Source organism: Hesperophylax consimilis, chromosome 12, assembly GCF_061612785.1.
Source record: "Hesperophylax consimilis isolate HC1 chromosome 12, BYU_Hcon_1.0, whole genome shotgun sequence".
Classification (NCBI taxonomy): domain Eukaryota; kingdom Metazoa; phylum Arthropoda; class Insecta; order Trichoptera; family Limnephilidae; genus Hesperophylax; species Hesperophylax consimilis.
Window position 1 is genome coordinate 12,968,299 of NC_142847.1, and position 25,065 is coordinate 12,993,363.

The 25,065-nt window shown below is 35.9% G+C and overlaps 2 protein-coding genes across 4 annotated transcripts; both read right to left on the reverse strand.

Moving 5' to 3' along the window:
• Positions 1–345: 345 nt before the first annotated feature.
• On the reverse strand, positions 346–10,240 carry LOC149419175 (uncharacterized). 3 transcript variants are annotated; one of them, XM_089638135.1, is made up of 3 exons: positions 10,053–10,240; positions 5,584–5,823; positions 346–4,571 (listed from the first exon to the last, which is right to left on the reverse strand). In XM_089638135.1, the coding sequence occupies exons 2-3, from the start codon at positions 5,792–5,794 to the stop codon at positions 2,632–2,634; spliced, it is 2,151 nt and encodes a 716-aa protein (XP_089494261.1). In that variant the 5' UTR covers positions 5,795–5,823; positions 10,053–10,240; the 3' UTR covers positions 346–2,631. The 3 variants fall into 3 exon arrangements, with proteins under 3 accessions (XP_089494261.1, XP_089494260.1, XP_089494259.1); XM_089638134.1 differs by having other exon boundaries at positions 10,049–10,240; XM_089638133.1 differs by having other exon boundaries at positions 9,858–10,240.
• A 2,239-nt stretch (positions 10,241–12,479) lies between these two features.
• Positions 12,480–24,342, reverse strand: LOC149419176 (uncharacterized). Its single transcript, XM_089637942.1, has 3 exons — positions 24,322–24,342; positions 15,518–22,804; positions 12,480–14,667 (listed from the first exon to the last, which is right to left on the reverse strand). The coding sequence occupies exons 1-3, from the start codon at positions 24,340–24,342 to the stop codon at positions 14,392–14,394; spliced, it is 7,584 nt and encodes a 2,527-aa protein (XP_089494068.1). The 3' UTR covers positions 12,480–14,391.
• Between the last annotated feature and the right edge of the window lie 723 nt (positions 24,343–25,065).

The following is a 25,065-nucleotide window of genomic DNA, read 5'->3' on the forward strand; positions in this document are numbered from 1 at the left end:
GTTCTTCCTCTTAGAATAAAATGCAATATTCTTTAACTTTGTTTGTGTATTTGTTTATTTGTTTGTTTGTTTATTTGTTTGTTTGTTTATTTGTACACGCCCAATTAGGGCTTTTAACAGTGATCAGATGATTTCACAGATATTGGTTTTTGTTCCCAGTTCAAAGCATGTAAAATAAAATAGTCGAGTTGATAAAAATATTTATTTACAAAATATACAAAAAAATAATCTCCATTTTATGAAAATAAACACACATTATGTATTTAAAGAAAAAAAGTCAATTCACGGTCACGGCATTTCTTTACCAAACCAGCTTAAGAATACACGTCACACAGAATTTATAACATTTATTTTATTTTTGTATTCACCCCACACAAAAGGTATCTTTTGATAAGCTGTGTGGAGGGTCTTTTGTAAGGAAAAGAAGTTCTGGGTAGGTGAAATGTATAAGAATCTAGGGATCAGTATGTCCAGGACCGACGGACATACGAATATATTCCTCTAGAGACCAGTTGGGGAGGTCAAAAGAGTCTCTCTAAACAAACCTCTCCCTATCTGGCAAGCCACGCATGCTGGTGGGCTAGCACTTGCTGACTACACCGCGCCCCCGCTAAATCACCAAACAGCAAAGTAGCAAACCACTTGGGGTGACCTATGGCAGAGGTGTTGGTTATCCAATAAATGGTTCCGGGGTGGCGATACCCAAATCCGCCTCCCGAATGAATTATATCTACCATCTAAATTATATTACTGACTGATCTTAAAATACAATATTTTGGCACGTTTTGTATGTATTATTCTAAGCATCCACAATTGATTAAACATAGCCACACTGTCACAAATAAAAATTAACCACCTTCGACAATAATATTTTTCTCATACACCGTAATATATTGTCCGCTTCTGTTTTCTGTTGGTTGTTTGCACAATTCGTTTTCAGGATGAAATATGGCGAAATGTTATACTTTTCTGATTACTCGCGCTATTGAAGTTTGGATGTAAACACTGCCACTCAAACAATGACATTTACCCACTCTGGCATTGACACATTTGCTAAAACACTTGTGTTTGTGGCTGATACAATAATAAGTAAATACGTATATGTTTCTAACGCCATTATTCATCCAGGGCTGCTATTCATTATTTTAACTTCATTAAATTAACCTGTTTTATACGAGATAAAATCGAAAATGTTTTGCTTGATGTATTAATTTTAGCATGATATACACGATGAAACTCACGTAGTATACGCGGGAAGTCGATTATGTGGTATAACTTTTTGATTTGAGCTTCGTTTTCTAATAAATCGACTCTGAAGATGTAATTTTTGGGCCAAATAAATCGGTCGCTAGGGGTTTAGCACCAGCTGTTCAGTGTCTGTTAAAATGCGTCGAAGCATAGACCCGCTACAAAAGTTTTATAACCTCAAAAAAACAAAAAGTAAAAAAAAATCAAAAATATCAGATTTTTTGTTGGGTTCTCTATGTGATATAGATCACTAGTTTTTTGTTTGTACTGCAAGTTTTCGGCCACCGTGTATGATACTTTCAAACTGTTCTCTCTCCGACGCAAGCAGTGCACATCACTCTGCTCATCACACTATATGATACACAAATGGGGTTTCAATGATACTGAATTGTGTGAATGTGGAAAACAACAGAACACTGGTAGAAGAATGCCACCATTATTTACACTATGGCACATCTGTGCTGAAACAAGTGACTCCCAGTGCCGTTGATTGGCTGGATAAACTCAGCATTAAATTTTGCCCTCCATTATACTTAGAAGAAGATAAAATGTTAAAGAATTGAAATAGCCCTGTTCAGGTGTACGCTTCCGAATCCCACTAAAATATTTATAAAAACAAAGCTATACGGTTGGGAGCTCTACACTGGATGAGGGTTTTCCAATTACGAGGAGATTAGGCTGTTTCTGTCTCAACGAAATATATCTCAAGGCTGGCAGAATCCTTTTATGCGGGTATCCACAGTGATAGAAACGAGTCCATAATAAATTATTCGCCCTCTTCCGGTATAATAAAATGCGTCAAAAGATTTAGCCCCCTGTTCAAAAAATTATTTTTTTCTCAACGATGTCATTAATTTCTACAGTCAAAAATGTATGCCATTTTATAAAAAAATAAAAAAGGGGAACAAAAGGATGGATTCAGCCTAAGGAATATGAAAACTTTTGGTATCCATACAGAAAATACACACTATGTCTATGGCATAGGCAAACTTTGAGAAACACACAAAAAATGGACACAGTCCTCGAATAAAATATTGCAACTCGTGAGTATAAATATAATGGATGAGCAAAAATGAAGATGAACGAAGGAAAGATAAGTGAAAATGAGGTTAATCTATCCCTAGATCCCCATAATTCCCATATTATATGCTCTCTATTGACGTGCATACCTCCTTCCCATCTGAACAGCGTTCCCATGTGTATCGGTTGCATAGGGAAACTAGCATAATCTAAAATACTTCCGAGGATAACTTTTCAGCTTGGGAAGTCACCATCTTCAGCTATGAACTATGACGATACTAAAATACAATGGTTAATTAATTATGGTGCTTCTGATCCAGCCGGCTCCTATTTTTAAATAATTTCCTTGGTTACAGCAGCCGTCTATGATAAAAGGGTGATGCCGTTGCATTCCGAATAACTTCGGTCTCCGCAAAATGATTTCAGTCCATCGGAAATGAGCTCATCTGCTGCATAGAAGTTATCTTTCTTTTGTAGAATAGCTATAAGCTGTCCCAAAAAGGCGTGGCATGGTTTCCTAGTAGAAAGATAATAGCCAGCTTCGTCGAGGGTGAGAGTCAGCTTTGTTGGCATTGAAAATATATTCAACTCTTGGAAGAACTTCAACTGTTTGTAACCATTATTTTCTCTGATTTTTATGTTAGGTCTGCGGATTGTGTCTGAAACGGGGTGCAGTTTATTGAGTTTGTCGTAAAGTGATTGTGTCGAGTCACTTTCCGAGCTACTGCTGTCGTAACTTCCACTGTTACTTGCACTGAGGTAAGAGGCTGAACCACTTGAGTAAGAAGAGGTGTCTGGTTTCTTCTCCAAGGAATTGTAATCGTTTTGGAATTCCATCATTGGTTTGGCAAGAACAGCTTGTCGTTGAAGCGCGTCTTTGATTCTTCGGATAACTTCGTTCGATGTACTGTCGGAAATGTCTTCGATACGTTTACGAACGACAGGCATATGTGGTGGGTCGTACCTTATAACCATTTCTGGTTGTTTCGGAATGATTTCGTCGCTGTACTCACTTTCAGACGATGATATAGCATAAATTTCTCTTCTCATTCTGTTTCGCTTTTCCATATCTTCTAATCTTTTCTTTATAATATCATTATTTGTGATTTTTCCATTAACAAACCGTTGAATTTCATCATTGACATTCGCTTTCGGTTTGAAATCTAATTCATCAGAGCGAGAGTGAGACTCAATGGAACTAGGAAGACCATCGGCCGATTCGTCAGAATACTCGTAGGATTCATAATCCGAAGATTCATACCTAGATGAGTGATCGCCTCCAGGGATTTTATTAAGGTTTTTTACAAGCCTTGTTTTACTATCGTCCTCGGGAGAAGATGCTCTGGACGAAGACCTTCCTTCACTTAAATCATCGTATGATTCATCACTAACACTTTTTGAATTGTAATTATGATTAGCATACGAACTTGCCGCTGCTTGCGCATTGGCACCTTTGAGATTCATGAAAGCTTCTTTAATATCATCCGAATGTATTCCCATTTCAGCGCTCACCCCTCGAAGGCCTTTTTGGAATAATTTTAGTTGGTCTTCCTTATTTTTGGCTGCTTCGATCGAATCAATGGCAGTTTTCGAATAGTTTTTCTTCAACCCCATGACTAGATCGTGCAACTTACTGTTGGCGCTTTTATTTTGGCAATATTTGCTAGTTTTGTCCAGAAACATTTGAATGGGTAAAGATATGCCTCCGTGTTCCCACAGAGTCAGCACTCGTATGACTACTGGAATGATTTCATGCGGGATATTTCTCCAGACAGACCTCAGGGGACTGTGTCTGAAGTAGTTTGTAAACGTAGACTGCACAATCTTGATTTTTTCATTGTTAAGATTGCCATTTTGGCCACCAAAGTTGATGGCAGCAGCGTCCGTATTGTCATCAATTTCTGCGGACGATGTGCCGAAGAATTTGTACTTGCCAATACCTTGGTGATAGAGTTCCCAGTCCTTGAAACGTGAGTTTCTTCTATAACTGCCTTCCGATATATCGTTGAACAAAACAAACACGTTTAGGATATAACTGGGGTGGTGTTTGACGGTGGCTTCGAGAACGGACTTGAATTTAGAAGGGTCGAAGATCTCGTTGTTGTTAACAAGGACATGAATGTAGATGTTGGTATTCATGGTGGCCATGTTCCCCCTGGCGGCATGCGTGTTGCGCAGAAGACACTGGTCCTGGTAATTATCGGTGGACAGGGAAGTCTTCCCGAGGTGAGTCATAATCATGATGCACCCAATGGTGATCATGATGAATGCGATGGATCCCAACCAGCAAACGAGTAGGTGGTCTGAAAAAAAAACTGACATCAAAGCACAATCTGTAGAAATATAAAAGCGATCTAAATTTTGCATCATAGTCTTGGCAATACAATGCAATCGAAAAAAAAATTGATTCTACTGTAATTCATGCAGAGATTGTTTATAAATCGGTAGAAATTTATTTATTCATGTTCTCCATAAAATGGTTATCCACCAATATATTACAAAAAAGATTACAATTTTGAGTTACATGTAAGAATAAAAGGCCATGGAGACAACTTTACCATTTTGTGACATCCGTGAAAAGAAAGTAAGTGACGTTAAAATTTCGATGGTCAATACAAAATCGTCAATCAGTTGAGTCGCTATGTTGATTAGCGAGTTCTGGTAGGCAGCAGTCCTCGTTTTCGGAGTATATAAGAGTGCATGAGATTCCCAATCAGTATACTTTTTAGGGAAAAATAAGTTGACCTCTTTCAATATAAGTCGATTAAGTATTATTTTGAAAAAAAGTTTGCATAAAAATATTTTTCGGAGTCCTTCTAAGGTGTTGAAATCGAGTATTCCTGTTTTAAGTGATGCAAGCATCGACCAACAAGTATTTTGTGAGCCAAGCGTTACTCCGATAAGTGTTGGCATAACTTGAAAGGTACCTACCCGCCTTGTGACGAAATATTATTTACAACTTTTATTCTTCAATGAAATGCTGAAACCGATTTTTATAGGACTGGAAGATACTCTCAATACAGCACTGGTCGATCGACCACCATTCTGAATTAAAACGTTGTTTGGAATAGCTTTAGCCGTGTTTGGTGGTGATCAGATCTCAATAGTCAGGTACTTGTCCTCTTTCCTTTTTCCAACGCCTTCCTTTTTTTGTTACCTTCAACTTTACATAATAAATACCACATTTGGGGATGCGATTGTCTCACTGGCTCTAGATGGTGTCACGAAGTTTCGTGACAAGGTCCACGTTTCAATATCTGCTTATATAAAATATTTTAAATGCCCTCTCTTAGTTTTCACACTTTCTAACCCTACCTGGCCACTTATTCATGACTGAGGTTGCCCCCATGGCCATGGTCCTCGCCCTGCCCTTCCCGACCCTGCCCGCAGTCCTCATTCTCGCCTTGAAGCTCATGGGCTTGCTCCACTTGTAATCCATGTAAGTCTCCTCGTCAGACCCTTTCTGCGAACGCGCCTTGTCGAGGAACGAAACCAAAAGGGGGCTATCTTCCTCCCTATCACACATCGGGCGCAGGGGTGGCGGAAAAATCAGATCTGAAAACAATTAGATATTTATTCATACTATAGGCAACAACGGGGTAATTTCACAAACTATGAATTCCGTTTAAATGTGTGAAATGTATTTTTTTTTGATTCTGATCATTGTACCAAAAATGTGTAATTTTCATTGAAATATTATTGATTTTAAAAACTATCTAAAACCACACATTTCCCATGGTTCCAACTACTGGCTACAACGTCATTATGACACAGAAAACGCCAATATCTTTTTTTTTTTTTTTAATGTATATTTATTTAGTTATAAGAGTTTACATCTTATACCTAATATATTATTTTCTATGACTACTACAATATCTGGTGTCGCCCGGAGTCACGTGACAATAACGCAGCCGAATTCACGAATAAAAACAAACAGGCGGCAAAATAGAAAATGGAACAATTTAAATCATCATAGAAAATGTATTCATTAATATAAAGATAAAACAAATAACTTCATTGCGGTAATACAGGGTTTTCCAATAAGAGGTGATATTTTGATATTCAATCGTAAAAGATCAATGGTTTCGTTACTTGTGTGGCACGTAGCGCCGTCTTGTTAAAAGTAAACGTTGTCCAGATCAATACCATCCAATTCCGGCCATAATCTCTCGATAGCGCAATCCATTCACCGTAACTGTTGCTCCAGCCTCATTTTCGAAAAAGTAAGGTCCAATGACTCCGCCGGACCATAAAACGCACCAAACAGTCACACGTTGAAGATAAAAAGGCTTTTCAACAATAAATTTTGGGTTTTCCGAGCTCCAGATGCAACAATTTTGATTGTTGACGAAGCCACCGAGGTGGAAATGGGCCTCATCACTCAAGATGATTCACTAAAGTGAAGTTGAAGTTGCATTTGATTCACTAAAGTGAAGTTAATAATTTCAACGCGTTTTCGAAGCGTGTATCGTTCCATTTTTATTAATGACGTAGTTTCTACTTGTCAAATGTCAAAAAATGACAGCTTCGAAAGTAACATCTACCGAAATAGCGGGCTATTCAAAATAACACCTCTTATTGGAAAACCCTGTATATTTGAGAATAATAAAAAACTGACAACGCGCTACTATTCCATATTAATAATACATTTCGTCCAACAAAAACGATAAAGCGTGTTGTATATTTAATTTTAGGAATTCGGTTCGTGTTTTCAGAAACCTTCAATAGAACGTTTTGTGGAAAACTGAACAGTTGTGTGTTTACAGTGTTATGTTTAATGGTAGAAGCATTTATAAATTGCATTAAGTGTGACATAAAATTACATTGATGATAAGAAATATTATTTACTCAAGTTGAATTATATTTTGTTTAGGTTATTAGTCGGTTTCTTTTGCTAGGTCATTCAAAAGATTTCCCTATCACAAATTCTAAATACGTGCTTATGCATTTTAAGCAGATTAATAAATGTAGGTAGGTACCTATTAAACAAAAATAGTTTATTCATATTTTTATATACATAGGTATGACAAATATTTCCGGGTTACGAATAACCTGACAATAATTTGAATATCTCCTAGTATTATATTACGGTAAGAGGAAGCTACAAGCCAAAAATGTGTATATTATTGGTATACCTTATATTGTAGGTAATAGGCATTAAAATCGCTTGACAAACTAGGCATTAGAAACGTCCGATTTCAAGCACTAAACTTGTTTTTATTTATTTTGTAAATAATTTTATAAGAAAGCCAAAAATTTAATCAAGTGAAACTGTCACAGATAATCTTAACTATAATACTGTATATTTTAAAAGTTGTTTTCTTTACGCGTTCATACATTTCTATCGAAAAAAAAAATTTCAATAGAACATTTAAAGAACATTTGAAGTTTACATTTATATTTTTTACAGAGTAATTTTTTTATACCTATGTATTTGTATTCTACTCAAACGGAACGATAGAAAAACCTTCAAATTTATCTAAAACAATTAAAATTCGTAATAAAGATTAATCAAAATAGTGATTTAGCACTAAGCTTCGCCGTAAGTGGAAAATGTTGCTTGTGTTGTTATTAACTTAGCTAGCCGAAAAATTGAACTCACGACGCTTGGGTGGGACCCAGATGCGATGCCAACTCACCCACTGACCGGACAAAAGTTAAAAAATATATAAGTGTCATCTTATATTTTTTCATACCTACATTAACAACGCTACCATACTTTGGAGGATTCAAAAAAGTGGTGGGATAGATTAGGCTTAGTTCTATAAATGGAGTTAGTGAATATATTACTAGTAGCCCCAAACATGTTGCCCAGTAATGCCCAGTCATGCTTCCTATTGGTTAGTGAGTGCGTCTGATACTTAGTTGTGTATGTAAGACTAAGGACTCTACTTCATCAAACTTCAAAGTTAATTTTCAAGTTCTGTAAAAGATTTTGTCAAGTTCTATTATTATTTTAGTTCCATCAAGCAGCTAACCTATGATGATATAATAACATAACTTGAATAGGACTTTCACAGAACTTGAAAATGAACGTTGAAATTGTTCAAATTCTCCGAAACATTCCGTCCTAAGAAAGTTACATTTTGTCTTCTGTTCCGTGAAACAGAACATGAAATCGTCGGTACATGAAATTTAATAGTTGTCACGATTGCTGGACTATCAATTAAGTTGTTAATGACTCACTATAATTCAACCAGGTCTGTTATGATTCTCCTATTCTCAGACAGCGTTATTAGATGCAATTGATTCATCGAACTGACATAATTAATGTATTCAATTACGATTTTAAGATAAAAAATTATATCCTTAAGAAATTTGTGCTGACCTCCTTCTACATTGTTAGATTGAACTTATACAAAGGGGACCAAATAGATGAATTATATACCACTTGACTTCGAAGAAATGAAATATAGAGGGTTCTAGTACAATCTATGGACCTAAAATCAATTAATGTTTTGCAAAGGAAGCCAATCTTCAGCCGCATTAGTTATATTGTTAATGTGTGCAAGGAATGTCAAGTTTTTATCGAACAATACACCCAAGTAACAAATTTGCGACACCGGTATTAATTTAATATTATTTAATGTATATTCATGTAAGATATTATAATGCGTTTTGGAAAATCGTATTACTTAACATTTCTAAATGTTCAAAAATAAAGCATTTTGTTCACACCATTGGTGAAGTTAATTTAAGTTAGTTTGAAAATTTTTGCAATCGTTTACATATCGTAGTCTTTTATATATTTCAGGTCGTCTGTAAAGAATAAGACTTGTACATTAGGATGTCATTGATGAATAATAAGAAAAATATCGGGCCTAGGTGGAATCCTTGAGGAACCCCACTTGTGACCTCAAATATACAGGGTGTCCTGGGGTAAAGTGTGCTAACTTCGGGGGGTGGGCTACATGCTTATAAAAGTAAAAAAGATGGAGAACTTTTTTCAAAATTCGAATGTTTTAAGTAGTTTTTAGGTAAAACAGTTGAATTGTTTGTATGGGAAAAATGAAACAATATTTTAGTATGGAAAAAAGGAAGTGCATTTTACTCCCGGAAACCCTATTTAAGATTGTACAGAAATAATATTTACGCTAAGCACCCTATTACTAAAGTAACTGACAATCCAATAGTGAATTTTATGTTATCTGATAAGGTGAGGTAAGGTAATGTATCACATAACTGTTTTTTTATTTATTTTATTTTTGTTTGATGAATATATTTTCTATAAAGGTTTAGAATGTCCCATTTTCGACATGTTAGTTTATATTCGGGAATTCGGCGGCGTTGACGCCACAACAGGCGACGTTGGTGACAGTCGTCTTACTAGACATCTGTGTTTTCTATGCCGTAATGATGTTGTAGCCAGTAGTTGAAACCGTTTCAGAATGTGCGGTTTTAGATGGGTTTTTAAATCAAAAATCATGAATGAAAATATTAAAATTACACAATCAGAAAAATAAACTTTAAATCTTCCACACATTCTAAATTATACAAGTAGGATTTTTATTTGTGTTTTCGGTTGATGACATAGACATAATAATATATTAAAATTAAGAATTACCTAACCATATGCATAATGTACTCACCGCTGAATTACTTACAAAACCACATTTTTAATGCACTCACTTAGAAACCATATCAATAATAATAACTATAATAAAAATATAATATTATTGAAAAAAATGGCGCCTAATGTCAAAAAATTGCAAAGCTTTTGTTTTCGTCGAAATTTATTTGAATTTCGAAAATGTTCACATGGATAGTTGAAAACAAGTACCTACTAGTTCCGCAGAGTATAATGTATGGTCTATCGTTTGGTGCACCGTAAAATAAAAATTATTTTAATCGAAATATTGTGTCGACTTTTCGACGTTTAGTGTCGATTATTAGCGACTCGAGTGCGCACTGACAAACTGTTAGAATAATGGATCTTTCTGCCTGAGAATTGAGGAGCTCTATCGCCGAACGTGCAAATGTAATAAATCAAAGTGTTTAGTCATTATTATTGAGTTTAAACAAATGTTTTAACCGCTGAAGTCACTATTTTCCACGTATTGTCCTTGCGGAGCAATTGTACATACAGGGTGTTGAACGAAAAATGCTGAGCACTTTTTTTTGTAGTGCTTGCGTAATTCTTCTTCCTGCTTTCTTATGATATATGTTATACGCATAAATAAACTAGATATTGTGCATGAGTGGTTACTACCCGGATGCGCCCGAATTTAAAAACAAATTTTTCAAAATCATTTTATTGAACAAACAGTAAGGTATCGTGACTTATTTCTGTCACTTAATGGACACTTCGAAGCTCCATAGCTAATGATTGTTGATAATTATTGTGTTGATCTAGAAAATACAGATAGTATAGTAAGAAACATAAATTTTATCATACCAGAGCTGATCGTTCGAGAGTTCTTTGCGGAGTAAGCCAACACTTTTTTTTATATTTCGTAGTGAAGGTATAGCAAAGGTTTAATATAAAGTTTAGGGATGTTTTATTGTGAAAATGGTTTCCGAAAAAAACTGTAAACCTGCCGAACAGTAAAAATGATCTTAGACCGCAAGGAATCATAAATAATAGAAACAAATCGGGATTTAATGGCATGGAAGCGTGCTGAATGTCACCAAGCTACAGTCAAACTGTACGGGCTATCGAACCAATGAATATTACACGTTTAGTGTGTATGTATGAACAAAGGCGTGGCTCCGCTGTATGTACATGCGATCTGCAGTAGTATGGGTGAAAGTTGTTGGCGACACTGTGTGCGCGGTTTCATATTAATTTTGCTGTACGGTCCATCTCACTTCTTTATTATCTATACAAGGAAAGCACGATTCAGAATTTTAAATTCATTAGAAATTAACTCGAATAAGGTTATTTATCTTAAAATGACGCCACAAATTGATTGTGCAATTATTGAAGAAATATTTTAATATTTACCGTCGGATTTCAAAATAATATATTTTTTTAATCGTACCTACGAAACATATGTACCTGCTTGTAATAATTTATCTAATAAACACCTGTACATTGCTATTCGTATAAAATAATGCTAAGAATCATTTTGACACTTGTGTCTACACCCAACAATGAAAATAGAATTTTAAATGTAACCTTTCTTTACATGTGTTGTTAAGGACGCATACAACTGTTGCATCGGTTTAAATACAAAAAAAATAATAGTTAAATAGGTAATATAATGTACATTAAAGGTACACGTTGATATTCATTGTTTTAACTGCATTCTATTCATATAACTGGACGATAATTAACTAATCACTTTTTTCATAATACAGAAAAGGTATTTAGGCTAGGTTAGGTATTCAATTTGGGAGGCGGGTTTGGGTATCGCCATTTATTGGATGACCAACATCTCTGCTATAGGCCACCCGAAGTGGTTCGCTACGTTTAATGATTAAGCAGGGGTGCCCGGGTTTATCGGGTGTGGTGTGTTCAGGATGCGGCTGCACACCAGCTGCGTGGCGTGCCAGATCGGGAGAGGCTGGTTTGGGGAGACTTTTTGACCTCTCCAACTTGCACCGCAGTGGGAAGGATATTTTTATATATCCGTAACTCCATGACACATAGATCCTTAGATTCCTACCCAACCCTCATACCCTTAACCTTCCCAGAAATTCCTCAGTTCTGTCTGCCCACGTTCAATGTAAAACACATGAAAAACTCTTTACTGCCGCAATTTTTTTTTTTTTTATAGTGAATACCTCACAAGAGTCCCAACTGCTCCCGTCTGGAGCCAGTGAGACTATGGCATCCCCAATTGGGGAATGTTGTGAGGCTGAAGGTAAGTGGGGAAGGGAAAGAGGAAGGTGGGGAAGTACCTGGCTATTCAGATCTAGTCACTAAACACGGCTAAAGCCATTTGGAGCAACGTTTCAATTCTGAATGGTGGTCTTACACCAGGGCGATACTGGTAGTATCTTCCACTCTGGAACGTGCCGCAAATATACTATATATTATTTTAATTAATTAATTGTGAAATAACAAAAATTAATCAAATAAAATTTATTTGCGCACGCCGGGTTCGAACCCGCGACCTTCGGAATGGCAGTCCAATGCGTTACCACTGGACTATGCCGGCCGTCAACAAATGAGCAAATGATCAAGCGATCAAATACAAGTAAAAGAAGTTAATCATAAAAAAATCAACAGCTTATTTTTTAACATATTTATTATTTTCGTAATGCACTATAAATAATTTTCAAGCATATTTACACAAAGCATTTATTGATGGTATATTGTACCTACAAGAAATAAAATTACTCATAAACATAAAATATCTTAGACCTAAATACATACAAACTACTTAATTACAGATTATTTTATTTGCTAAATTATACGTTCTACAAACATGTTCACATCTAAAGTGTGCGCATAATATTCGGTAAAAGTCTATGTGAATGTTTTAAACACGCAAATAATTATGTATTATGAATAGCGGTTCAAAATATGAAATAAATAGATTATTCGAAAGAAAAAGTAATTTAGTACCATCACCACAATCCCCGCAAACAACCATTATTGTTTTATATAAATAAAACAATAAAGTTGGATGCAATAAAAATAAAATATTAAAATAAATAAAGCTTAGATGCATGAGCATATATCATGTACTCAATATTATTAACACGTTCTCAAATGGAGTACCAACTTATCTTCTTTAAATTATGGTTCAATTTATATACGGAGAAAATTTACTGATACAAAATATTGCAATTTATTAAAAATCTTGTAAATTATTCGTATTCCAATTGAAAACGTGAATGCAGGTCTTTAACGAATGAATTTCCTAGCAAAATACTTATGAGGACGGCGGAACACTTGTTCGAAAGTTTGTAATATTGTGGCATTTCGTCATTACATTTATCAGGAAAAGCACACTTGTATAAACACGAATTCCGATATCATCTGAATGGACTGATAATTTATCAGGAAATGGATTGCCATCACGTTTTTAACAGGATTGCAATAAATCAGCTGTTACTTATTTTTCTACGTGTACGAACTTTAATCCTTAAGGACGGGTTGTTTCACAGTATTTGAACAAATCAACAAATTTCAACCGTAATTTTCAAGTTCTGTGAAAGTCCTATTGACGTCATGTTATTATTACAGTTTTCTGAAGCAACTTCCCAGAGTGACATAACAACAGAAATTGAAAATTGACATCGAAATTTTATGAATTGTTCAAATTCTGCGTAACAACAGTCCTAAGACTATTTAGGTAGGTACCCCATTGATTTTAATATTAATTCTAGCTTGTTTTATATACTACGTGTTTAATAATATATATCTTCGATCAGCTTCGCTTTTCACTATTATTAATGGCATTTTTTTGACTAATTGTAATTATTATTATTGAGCTTATTAATAATGGAAGTCATTTTAAACATGATGATTTAAAAAAATATTCGTAAATTATTCAGCAAAATCTACACAATACTGTCTTAATAACTGTGGCCTTCAATTTATTATAAACTAACTAAAATGACTTAACTCTTACTAACACTAGCGACTTCTATTAATTGTAAATATAGAAATCGATGTGTCAATGCGCAAATCAGTCGCAAGTTAATATCTTACAAGTCTTTAACAAAAATCTTCTCAGTATTTATTAAATAAACTTAATGATGTCATGGATTTACTTAATTTTTATGAACACATTCCAGTCTGTCAAGATGCTACCTAGATTTTATTCCATTTCGTTTAAGTGGTATTTCTGAATTGCGACTACCTCTTTCAGTGACAATATATTTTTTAATCTGTTAGACATGGTTTAGAGTTGAGCTAATCTATTAACTCCTCAATACGGTCCATATCATCTATAAGACAGATTTTATTCCTTAAAAACAAAGATTTATCTATTATAGTAGGTGAGATTAATTTTCTAGAAGACAAGTCTTGTGTGAGATATTGAAGGAAACGATTTTCTAAGACAACGTTTCGCAAACGAGATAATAATACGAAAACTCATTAACAAAACAGATTGTCTCATAAACAAGTGTAATTATCTAGTAAACAAAACGTTTGCCAAAAGACAAAGTTTTTAGTATAGAAAACTACGTTTTTAGAACACTGTTTCTCTCGAACTAAGAGATTGGTTAGTACGCTACGTTGGACGTTTCTGTCGGAATAACCAGTCTTCTGATCCAGTTATTATGTGCTTTGGAGCATTTTGATATCCTAGACGCAATCTCACAGCGTCTACTGACTGGCCAGTAGATGTAGTTCTCTGGACACTGGTAGATATAACCGTTCATCTTCTCGGAGGTCTTCGATCGTTCGCATTTGAAGAAGGCAGGAGAACAGTGGTCTTCGATGTCGAAGGTAAAATGACCCTCTGTTGGACATAAGAGACGACCTGCTCTTACGGTGACCTGAAAAAATCATACATTTTAGTTCTAGACATGTAAATCTATACAAATACTAACGATACAATTTAAAAAGAAAATAGCTAACATTGTTTATATTTGAAGAAAAATAATAAGTTGAAGAAATTTTATATCTAGGTGTCATTGCAGAATTAAAGCTTAACTTTAAAAAAATGCAGACTGCGCAATTTAAAAAATTGGAAAACAATATTAATAGGATTAGAAAGAAAGTAAATAAAGAAACATGTCAGATAACATGAAATACAATTATAAAAAAGAGAAAACAAATAATTTGCAAATACTACAAAACAAAGGGATGCCAAAAATACCTACTAAAGTGCAAAATATGCACAAGGATATGAGACATGTTATACAGGAGCTAAATTTTATGACGATGAAGCAAACTATCTATTTCAATGTATTTATTTTTTCACATATAATTAACGTCGTTATGATGTCCAAGGAGCTCAAAAGAAAAGAAATGCTAAACAAATTAGAATGCCAATAAGGAAAACAATCAAGCACGCAGAATTCAGGAATAAAATTATGTAAGAAATCACTGTAAAACTGATATCAATACTGAAAAACAAGCAAATACCACTGCCACTATTATTAATGTTACGTTTGCAATTGAATAAAGTAAAAATTTAATATATTGAAAAATTAAATATTATTTATTTGGAATTTCAATGTCTTTTACATATATTATTAATGTTTGTAAATTATTTGTACGCATGATGGTATGAGTTACCTCAAGTAACTAATGAATTAATTAATTAATGAATAAATAAAATGCTGAATTGGTCTAATGTTATACTGAGGGAAAGTATTCATTAATTTGATGGACTAAACTTACTGGAGGTATATTGGCTTCTCTCAGTCTTCTAAACGTCTTCTTCTCTGCGATTTCTCCTTTGCATTTTTGGTCTGTATCTTCTTCTGCGAGACACTGTACTTTGTTCTCATCATAGATAGTGTCGTCAGGACAACTGAGTACTGTGACATTCATGTCATAGTTTTTGTCACTCGTTGTACACTGGTAGAAAAGGTTGCAGTACTTGGGATGCCTTCGGAAGCCAGTTGGACAAACGATGGCTACTTGGTCACCTTCGAGTTTACCTACTGGACATTCTGTTTCTTTAGATGATTCCGTTGTGCTTTCAGTTGTTCCTTCTGTTGTCATTTCGGTTGTCCCCTCCGTCGTTCCCTCAGTCGTTCCTTCAGTAGTTCCTTCTGTTGTTCCTTCAGTTGTTCCTTCGGTTGTTCCATCAGTTGTTCCTTCAGTTGTTCCTTCAGTTGTTGTTTCTGTTGTTCCTTCCGTTGTTTCTTCTGTTGTTCCTTCAGTTGTAGTTTCGGTGGTACTTTCGTTTGCTTCTGTAGTAGTTGTTTGTTGAGTTGTGGTGTTGTCTTGTGTTGTTGATTCTTCACCTTCAGTTGTTGTGGTTTCTTGTTGTGTGGTGGTTTCTTGTTGCGTTGTAGTTTCTTGTTTAGTTGTTGTCTCTGTTGTAGTTTCTTGTTGCGTTGTTGTTTCTTGTTGTGTTGTACTCTCTTGTTTATTAGTTTCTTGTTGTGTTGTTGTTTCTGTAGTTGATTCATTCTGTGTCGTAGTTTCTTGGCTGGTTGTAGTTTCCTGTTGGGTTGTTGTTTCCTGCCGAGTAGTAGTTTCTTGCTGCGTAGTAGTTTCTTGCTGCGTAGTAGTTTCTTGCTGCGTAGTAGTTTCTTGCTGCGTAGTAGTTTCTTGTTTGGTTGTTGTTTCTTGTTGAGTCGTTGTCTCTTGCTTTGTTGTTTCTTGTTGCGTTGTTGTTTCCTGCTGCGTTGTTGTTTCTTGTTCAGTGGTTGTAGTTTGCTGTTGTGTTGTAGTTTCTTGTTGAGTTGTGGTTTCGTGCTCAGTTGTAGTTTCTTCTAACGCTTCAGTTGTAGTTGTTGGTTGACTTTTGCCTGAGCAGTCCCGTGCGGGATATACAGATTCTTCATGGTTACAAGTTTCAACCGCAGGATCCCAGATTGTTCCTTCTCCGCAATCGAAGTGGTACACCGAGTACCTCTTTCCTTCGTTCTCATTTCCTTCATCCCAATCAACGCACCTGTAGAACTTTTTGCAGTCTGATGGATGTGCAAAGTATCCGGCATGAGGGCAGTTTATGGTGTCATTTTTTGGTTTATCTTTATCGCTGTTGGTGCTATTTTTATTGCTTTCTGTGGTAGACGACTCAGTGGTAGATGTTGACGAAGATTGAGTAGATCCAGTTTGTCCTGTGGTTGATTCTGTAGAATTTTGTGATTGCTGGGTTGTTGTTGAACTCGATCCAGATTCTTCACCTTGTCCATCAGAATTACATTTTCCTTTGACATCTCTTGGATGGTTGCAGTTTCCTATTTCGTCATCCCAAACGGTTCCATCTGCACAATCAAAGTCATATTTGGTGTATCCCCCATTCCCATTATCAACACACCTATAGAATTTTTTACAGTTATTTTTATTCCCATGATATCCTTCCGAAGTACATTCTTCAGATGACTGAGATTCTGTTGAATTTTGATTGGGTTCATCTGTTCCGTTTTGTTCATCAACGCTTGATTCAGTGGTTGTAGTCGAAGTTGTAGAAGAAGTCGATGTTGAACTTTGGGATGATGTTGACTCATTAGATTGAGACGATGTGGAGCCACTAGATTGGGATGATGTAGATCCAGTAGATTGAGTTGTTGTTTCCTCGTTGCCTGATTCGGTTGATCCTACTATATTCTTACCGCAACTCTTAACCTCATAATCGTGGTTACATCCTTGAATTTCTTGATCCCACGCAGTTCCATCTCCACAAGTAAAATCGTACTTAGTGTAGCCACCTTCTCCATTGTCTACACACCTATAAAAACGCTTGCAATCGTTTTCATAACCATAAAATCCTTCAGAAGTACATTTTTCATCTGACGGTACCGGTTTCGAAGTGGAGGTGGTCGTTTCTTCACCGCGGTCAGTGGCGTTAGTATTTTCTTCTGTGGGTTTTTGTGTTGAAGGTTCTGAAGACTCAGTGCTTTCAGGCTGTTTATCACCGTCAACTTCATTTTCATTATCGGTTGGTGGCTTTCCACTGCCGCCACATTTTTTAACCTCGTTTTCATGATTGCATCCTTGAATTTCCTGATCCCAAACTGTTCCTTCTCCACAAGTGAAATCATATTTCGTAAAGCCTCCTTCTCCGTTATCTACGCACCTATAGAATTTCTTACAATCATTTTCATACCCGTAAAATCCTGCAGAAGTACATTTTCCATCCGATGATGATGTTGGCTTTGATGTAGAAGTTGTTGTTTCTTCACCGTTCTCAGTGGTCTTAGAATTTTCTTCTGTTGGCTTTTGCGATGATGATTCCAATGACTCGGTGCTTTCAGACTCTTTATTACCATCGACTTCATTTTCGTTATTGTTTGGTGGTTTTCCACTGCCGCCACATTTTTTAACATCTTTCTCATGATTGCACCCCTGAATTTCTTGATCCCAAACTGTTCCTTCTCCGCAAGTAAAATCATATTTGGTGTAACCTCCTTCTCCGTTATCCACGCACCGATAAAATTTCTTACAATCATTTTCATATCCGTAAAAACCTTCCGATGTACATTTTCCATCTGGTGTTGATCCCGACGATGTAGTCGCCGAAGATGAAGAAGTCGTTGTTTCCGATCGTTCAGTTGTGGAGGATTTATCTTGGTTTGGATTTTGAGTTTCAGACGATTCCGTAGTTCCTTGCTCGCCATCAACTTCGTTTTCGTTATTTGATGGAGTGAAGCTGCCACCGCATTTTTTAACGTCATTTTCATGATTGCAGCCTTGAATTTCTTGATCCCATGCAGTACCTTCCCCACAAGTGAAATCGTGCTTAGTATATCCCCCTTCGCCGTTGTCAACACATCTATAGAACTTTTTACAATCATTTTCGTAGCCATAAAATCCTTCCGAAGTGCAATTACCACCGGATGTACCTGATTGAGGAGATGATGTGGTGCTTGGCTGTTGAGAATTTTCTATTGTTGAAGAATCCTCAATGGTAGTTTGTTGCGCTTGAGAAGAACCTGTTGTCGATGTTGATTGATCTTTGTCGGTTTTATTTTCTTCACTTTCTGAACTTTCAGTAGTAGCTTGTCCTCCACTGCCCCCACAATTTTTAACTTCCGAAGCATGATTGCAACCTTGTATTTCCTGATCCCAAACGGTACCATCGCCACAAGTAAAATCATACTTTGTATATCCACCGTTACCATTATCTACGCACCTGTAGAATTTCTTGCAATCGTTAGGTTCTCCGTAGTATCCTTCAGAAGTACAAGTACCATTATTTTGACCTGATGAATTAGACTGCTCCGTGCTGGTTTGAGATGACGAAGTTGTTTGCTGCGTAGTGGGTTCTTCTTTATTTGCGGGTGTTGTGTTGCCAGTTTCGGTACTGTTTGCTTCATTCTCTCCCTTCTCTGATTCAGATTCATTATTAGATCCAGAAGTTGAAGTTTGAGATTCGCTCGAAGATGAGTTGCTCGATTCGCCACATCCTTTCACTGCATACTCATGATCACATCCTTGAATTTCTTGATTCCATACCGTTCCATCCCCACACGTGAAGTCATACTTATTGTATCCACCATTTCCATTATCAACGCATCTGTAGAATTTCTTGCAATCTTTACTATCACCTTTGAACCCTTCTTTATCACATGCATCATTCGATTGAGATCCTTGACTATTTTGATTATTATTTGAACTAGAATCCTGGCTATTATCATTGCTGTTTGAGCTAACATTATTTTCGTTGTTATTTGGGTTGGAATTTTCGTTGTTACTATTGACATTAGAGCTAGAACTATCGTTATTGTTGGAATTAGAGTTCGAGGTAGAAGTTTTATTTTCATCAGCATTATTTGAATTTTGGTTGTTATTGTTTTGATTATTATCGTTATTACTGGAGCTGGAGTTATCGGTTTGGTTGTTGGACGAACTTTCCTGATTTTGATTGTTTTGAGATTGGCTAGTTTTTTCACAAACTTTGACTGCATTTTCATGATCACATCCTTGAATTTCTTGATTCCAAACTGTTCCATCTCCACAAGTGAAGTCATACTTGGTATATCCACTATTTCCGTTATCAACGCATCTGTAGAACTTCTTGCAATTCCTACTATCACCCATGAAGCCTTCTTCCTTACATTCATCATTTGATTGAGATTCCTGATTATTTTGTTCTTCTTTGTTAGAATTCTGCGACTCTTGACCGTGTTGATTATTATTTGAACTAGTACCTTTGTCATTATCATTTTTATCATTACTGCTTGCGTTATCATTATCATTACCATTTGAGTTAGAATTGTCGTTTTTATCATTATTGTTGGAGTTTGAACTGGTGTTAGAATTGTCGTTTTTATCATTATTGTTGGAGTTTGAGCTTGTGTTAGAATTGTCGTTTTTATCAGCGCTATTACTTGAAGTATCATTGTTATCATTATTATTAGAAACACTCTGGTTATTATTATTTGAATTTTGATTGTTGTTGGAGTTTTGATTATCGTTACTACTGGAACTCTGGTTAGTGTTTGAGTTTTCAGTATTTTGATTGTTTGATGTACTTTCTTGATTATTCGAAGATGAGGTACTTGACCCACCACATCTTTTAACTGCATTTTCATGATCACACCCTTGAATTTCTTGATTCCACACAGTTCCATCTCCACATGTAAACTCATATTTAGTATATCCACCATTTCCATTATCTACGCATCTGTAAAACTTTTTGCAATTCTTGCTATCGCCCATAAACCCTTCTTCTTTGCACTCGTCGTTGGATTCAGTTTCTTGACTATTTTGTTCCTCTTTGTTCGAATTCTGCGATTCTTGACCATTTTGGTTATTGCTTGAATTAGAACCTTGATTATTATCATTTTTTTCGTTGCCGTCAGAATTTTCGTTTTTATCATTATTGTTAGAGCTGGAACTGTCATTTTTATCATTGCTATTAGAATTGGAACTGTCATTGTTGTTATCGTTGGAATTTGAGTTAGAATTGTCATTGTTGTTATTGTTAGAATTTGAGTTAGAGCTGTCATTGTTGTCATTGTTTGAATTTGAGTTAGAACTGTCATTTTTGTCACTGTTGCTGGTGGAACTCTCGTTATTAACATTGTTATTTGAATTGTTTGAATTTTGTGTATTTTCGTTGTTATTCGAATTTTGATTGTTATTGGAATTTTGATTATCATTGTCGGTAGTTTGGTTGTTTGACGAACTTCCTGGGTTTTGGATGTTTTGAGATTGACTGGTTTTACCACATCCTTTGACTGCATTTTCATGATCACATCCTTGAATTTCTTGATTCCATACCGTTCCATCCCCACACGTGAAGTCGTACTTAGTGTATCCACCATTTCCATTATCAACGCATCTGTAGAATTTCTTGCAATCTTTGCTATCACCCATAAATCCTTCTTCTTCACAAATATCACTAGATCCCTGATTATTTTGTTCCTCTTTATTAGAGTTTGGTGATTCATTACTATTTTGATTGTTATTTGAACCAGAACTTTGATTATTATCATTCTTATCGTTGCTGTTAGAACTATCATTTGTATCGCCGTTATTAGAGTTAGAATTATCGTTCTTATCACTGTCGCTGGGTTTTGAGTTCGAATCGGAACTATTATTATTGCTGGGACTTGAGGTAGAGCTGGAACTTTCATTCTTATTGTTGCTAGAACCATCGTTTTGGTCACTATTACTTGAGTTTTCATTTTTGTCATTGTTGCTAGATTGTTGGTTGTTCGACTCATGATTGTTACTTGAGTTCTGAACGTTTTGATCATTGTTACCAGAATTTTGGCCACTTTCGTTATTACCTGCATTTGATGATTCACCTTTACCACCACAGTTTTTCACATTCCATTCATGGTCACATCCTTCGATTTCTTGATTCCATACGGTGCCTTCACCACAAGTGAACTCGTATTTGGTATATCCACCATTTCCATTATCCACACAACGGTAGAACTTTTTGCAGTCTTTCGAGTCGCCTATAAATCCACTTTCAGTACATTGGTCATTTCCACTGCCTGAGTGTTGTGAGTTATTGTTTCCATTGTTTTGGTTTTGGGACGATTGGGTTGCGGAATTGTGATTTTCATTATTGGCATTTGAATGTTCAGAGTTATTATTTCCGGAATTATTATTATTTGAGTTGTTATTTCCAGAATTTTGATTGTTCGAACTTTGACTACTAGAACTTTGGCTACTCGATTCTTGATTTGAGTTGTGACTATTGGAGCTTTGGTTTGAGCTTTCACTGCTCGAACTCTGTGAATTAGAACTTTGAGTACTAGATCCTTGATTGTTTGAATTACTATTACTATTGCTACTGTTGCTGCTGGAAGAAGAAGAGCTAGAAGAACTGCTAGAGCTGCTTGATGAACTGCTGGATGAGCTGCTGGATGAACTTGAGTTTGAACTATTTTTATTCGAATAATTGTTATCTGAGCTTTGTGAGCCTGCCCTAGCATTTATACTGAAGCATCTCAAATTATTTGCAGCCCAGGCATGGTTACATCCTTGAATTTTTCGATCCCATACTGTGTTTGAACTACAGCTGAATTCGTATCGTGTGAAACTCCCCTTTCCATCGGCGACACACCTGTAAAACTTTTGACAGTTACTGCTATGTTCCATGAAGCCATCTGCAACGCATTTGTCATCACTCTCAGTTGGTTTGTACTTTTGAGACTCGTAACGTTCATTTGTTGTTGTTTGTTTCTTCGTAGGATTTGTGCTTATGGAAAACTGTTTTTTTGGCGGACTTGTTGTAGTTTGTTTAGCAAATGTTTTGGTTGTGGTTGCTGCCTGTCTTGTGGTACCCTTTGTAGTTTTTGGTTGGTTTGTTGTTGATTGTTTTGTGGCTCCTTTAGTTGGAGAAGTGGTCTTTCTTGTCGTTTGTTGAGGCTTAGAAGTTGAACTCGTGGAACGGTATGGGCTGTTGTAATCTCCACCGTCTAATTCGTTATTATCTTCGGTTTCAAGCTGTTGAACTGATCCACCGCAGTTTTTGCGGCTACTGCTGCTGGGGTGATTGCAAACTTGTGTAGAGGGATCGTAAACAGTGCCCGGACCGCATTGGAACTGAAAAATAAACGAATTAATTTCATTTAACATACCGATATCGTTATATTATTTTTGAACTAGTTTGGTTGACAGTGAAAAGCGATGAAAATTTCACGATGTAAGTACTATCGTTTTATAGTTTTTGGGATATTCATGGGATACTACTATGGGATACTACCCATGGGATACTACTAAAGAAGCTAGAACACCTAGGCATAGTAGGCACTCCCCTGAAGTTACTGTGTAGCTACCTCTCTAATCGACACTGTCAGACCTTTGTTGGAAAAGGGACAAGCAACATGGGAACGATAAAATGTGGCGTGCCTCAGGGCTCCGTACTTGGACCATTGCTATTTTTAATATACATAAATGATATTGCTAAATGGGGACTTAAGGGTACAATACAACTCTATGCAGATGACACAGTGATTCTTTATCACAATAATGATTTAAACGAACTTGAAAAGGAAATGGAAAGGGATATAGCTTGCCTGGCAAACTGGCTGCGACTAAACAAACTTAGCCTAAACATAAAAAAAACACATTACATACTGTTTGCAAATAAAAAAAATGTAAGTCTTAATATAAGTCTTGATAATAACCGCCTTGAAAGGGTTGATGTTACAAAATATCTTGGCCTTTTCATTGATTCACAACTCACATGGAATCACCAATTTAAACATGTTCTATCCAAAATTACTCCTATAACTGGTGTTTTATATAGACTTCGCGGGTTACTTCCTCCCTCTCTATTAAAATCGATTTACCATGCTATGATTCACTCACATCTAATATATCTCGCCGGAATCTGGGGATTTGCTGCAAAAAAAATGATTTCAGAAGTCCAAGTCGTCCAAAATAGAGCCCTGCGAAATATTTTCAGTCTACCTTGGGACACACATGTCAAAGACATCTACAGAAACACCCAAATACTTCCTTTTAATACCATTCCCACTTTTGAAATAACGAAAACTATATTACAAGTAATTCAACACTCGGCACATTCCAACACTACACTCTATTACAATTGCGACGTACACCAACACAACACAAGAAATCACAACAAACTTCATATACCAAAAATCAAATCAACAAAATATGGACTAAGATCCCTAGAATACATAGCTCACACAAAATATAATCAACTACCCAACGAGATCAAATGTGCAAGTCAATGTAAAAAGACCCAAACTAACATGCTCAAACTTCAACTTATTAATGACTATCTGAAATAATAATGTTGTGTATGTCCCATCATATGTCCATTTAATACATACAACTATATGTTTCATGTAATGCGTATCATTCCCGCAATGAGTTTATTAACTCCTGGGAGTACAATGCTTTATATAATATACTATATTCTGTATTGTATACTTTTAATAAAAAAAAAAAAAAAAAAAAAAAATAGTTTTTGCTGATTGAGAAACAAAGAGTTTTTATGACGAATTAGACTACTTCATAAATTGATAATTTAGTAAAAGCACATATTTTTCTTTGTGGAAAGTAAGATTATGTCCTTCATTTAATGTTACAGGTTTCGTAGTCAGTGGCATCGCTAGTGAAGATTTTGGAAACGAGAAAAATTAAGGTATAAAAAAAATCATCCATTCATTAGTTCTTTCTTTGGCCATCTCAAACGTAATGATATTGCAGGTAACCTTCTCAAATACTTGGTAAGTAATAAAGAATAGATAATAGAAAAAAGTGAGAAGTGCCATGAAACATTATTAGTACGCAACCGACCATGAAAGCGTCGCCAACAAATACTATAGCTATTCGCATCTAAGCAGAGCGGCTTTCCCGCAATTGTTTGTACCTATCCACCAAATGCACAATTTTAATTGAATCTGCCGCTTTTATAGCCCGTGCAGTTTGTTGGTAGCTCACAACACTTCAATGGCATATCTCCCTTTATTATTTCATATAAACGTATTTCGGTCGCACATTTTTTGTTTTTAGTTTTTCAACTATTAATCTTTACCGTATAGCTAGTATATCCCCTGCCATTAGGAACACATCTGTAGAAGGTTATGCAGTCGTTTTCATCAGCGTGGAAGCCTTCTGCGGTGCAGGAGAATGGCTGGCCAGCGGAGCGCCCCGGGGCTGCGGCCCAGGCCCCCAGCGCGCGCCCCCTGCCGAGCCTCTGTCCAAACTCAGGGAAAAGGTCTGCGGATGTTTCTGTAATTAAAATGAAGAATTCACGTTGTAATGCAGATAGCCATCTACCGATTTTATGTCGAAGCTTTATCGGTGATACAAACCCTTTCGGAAATTAA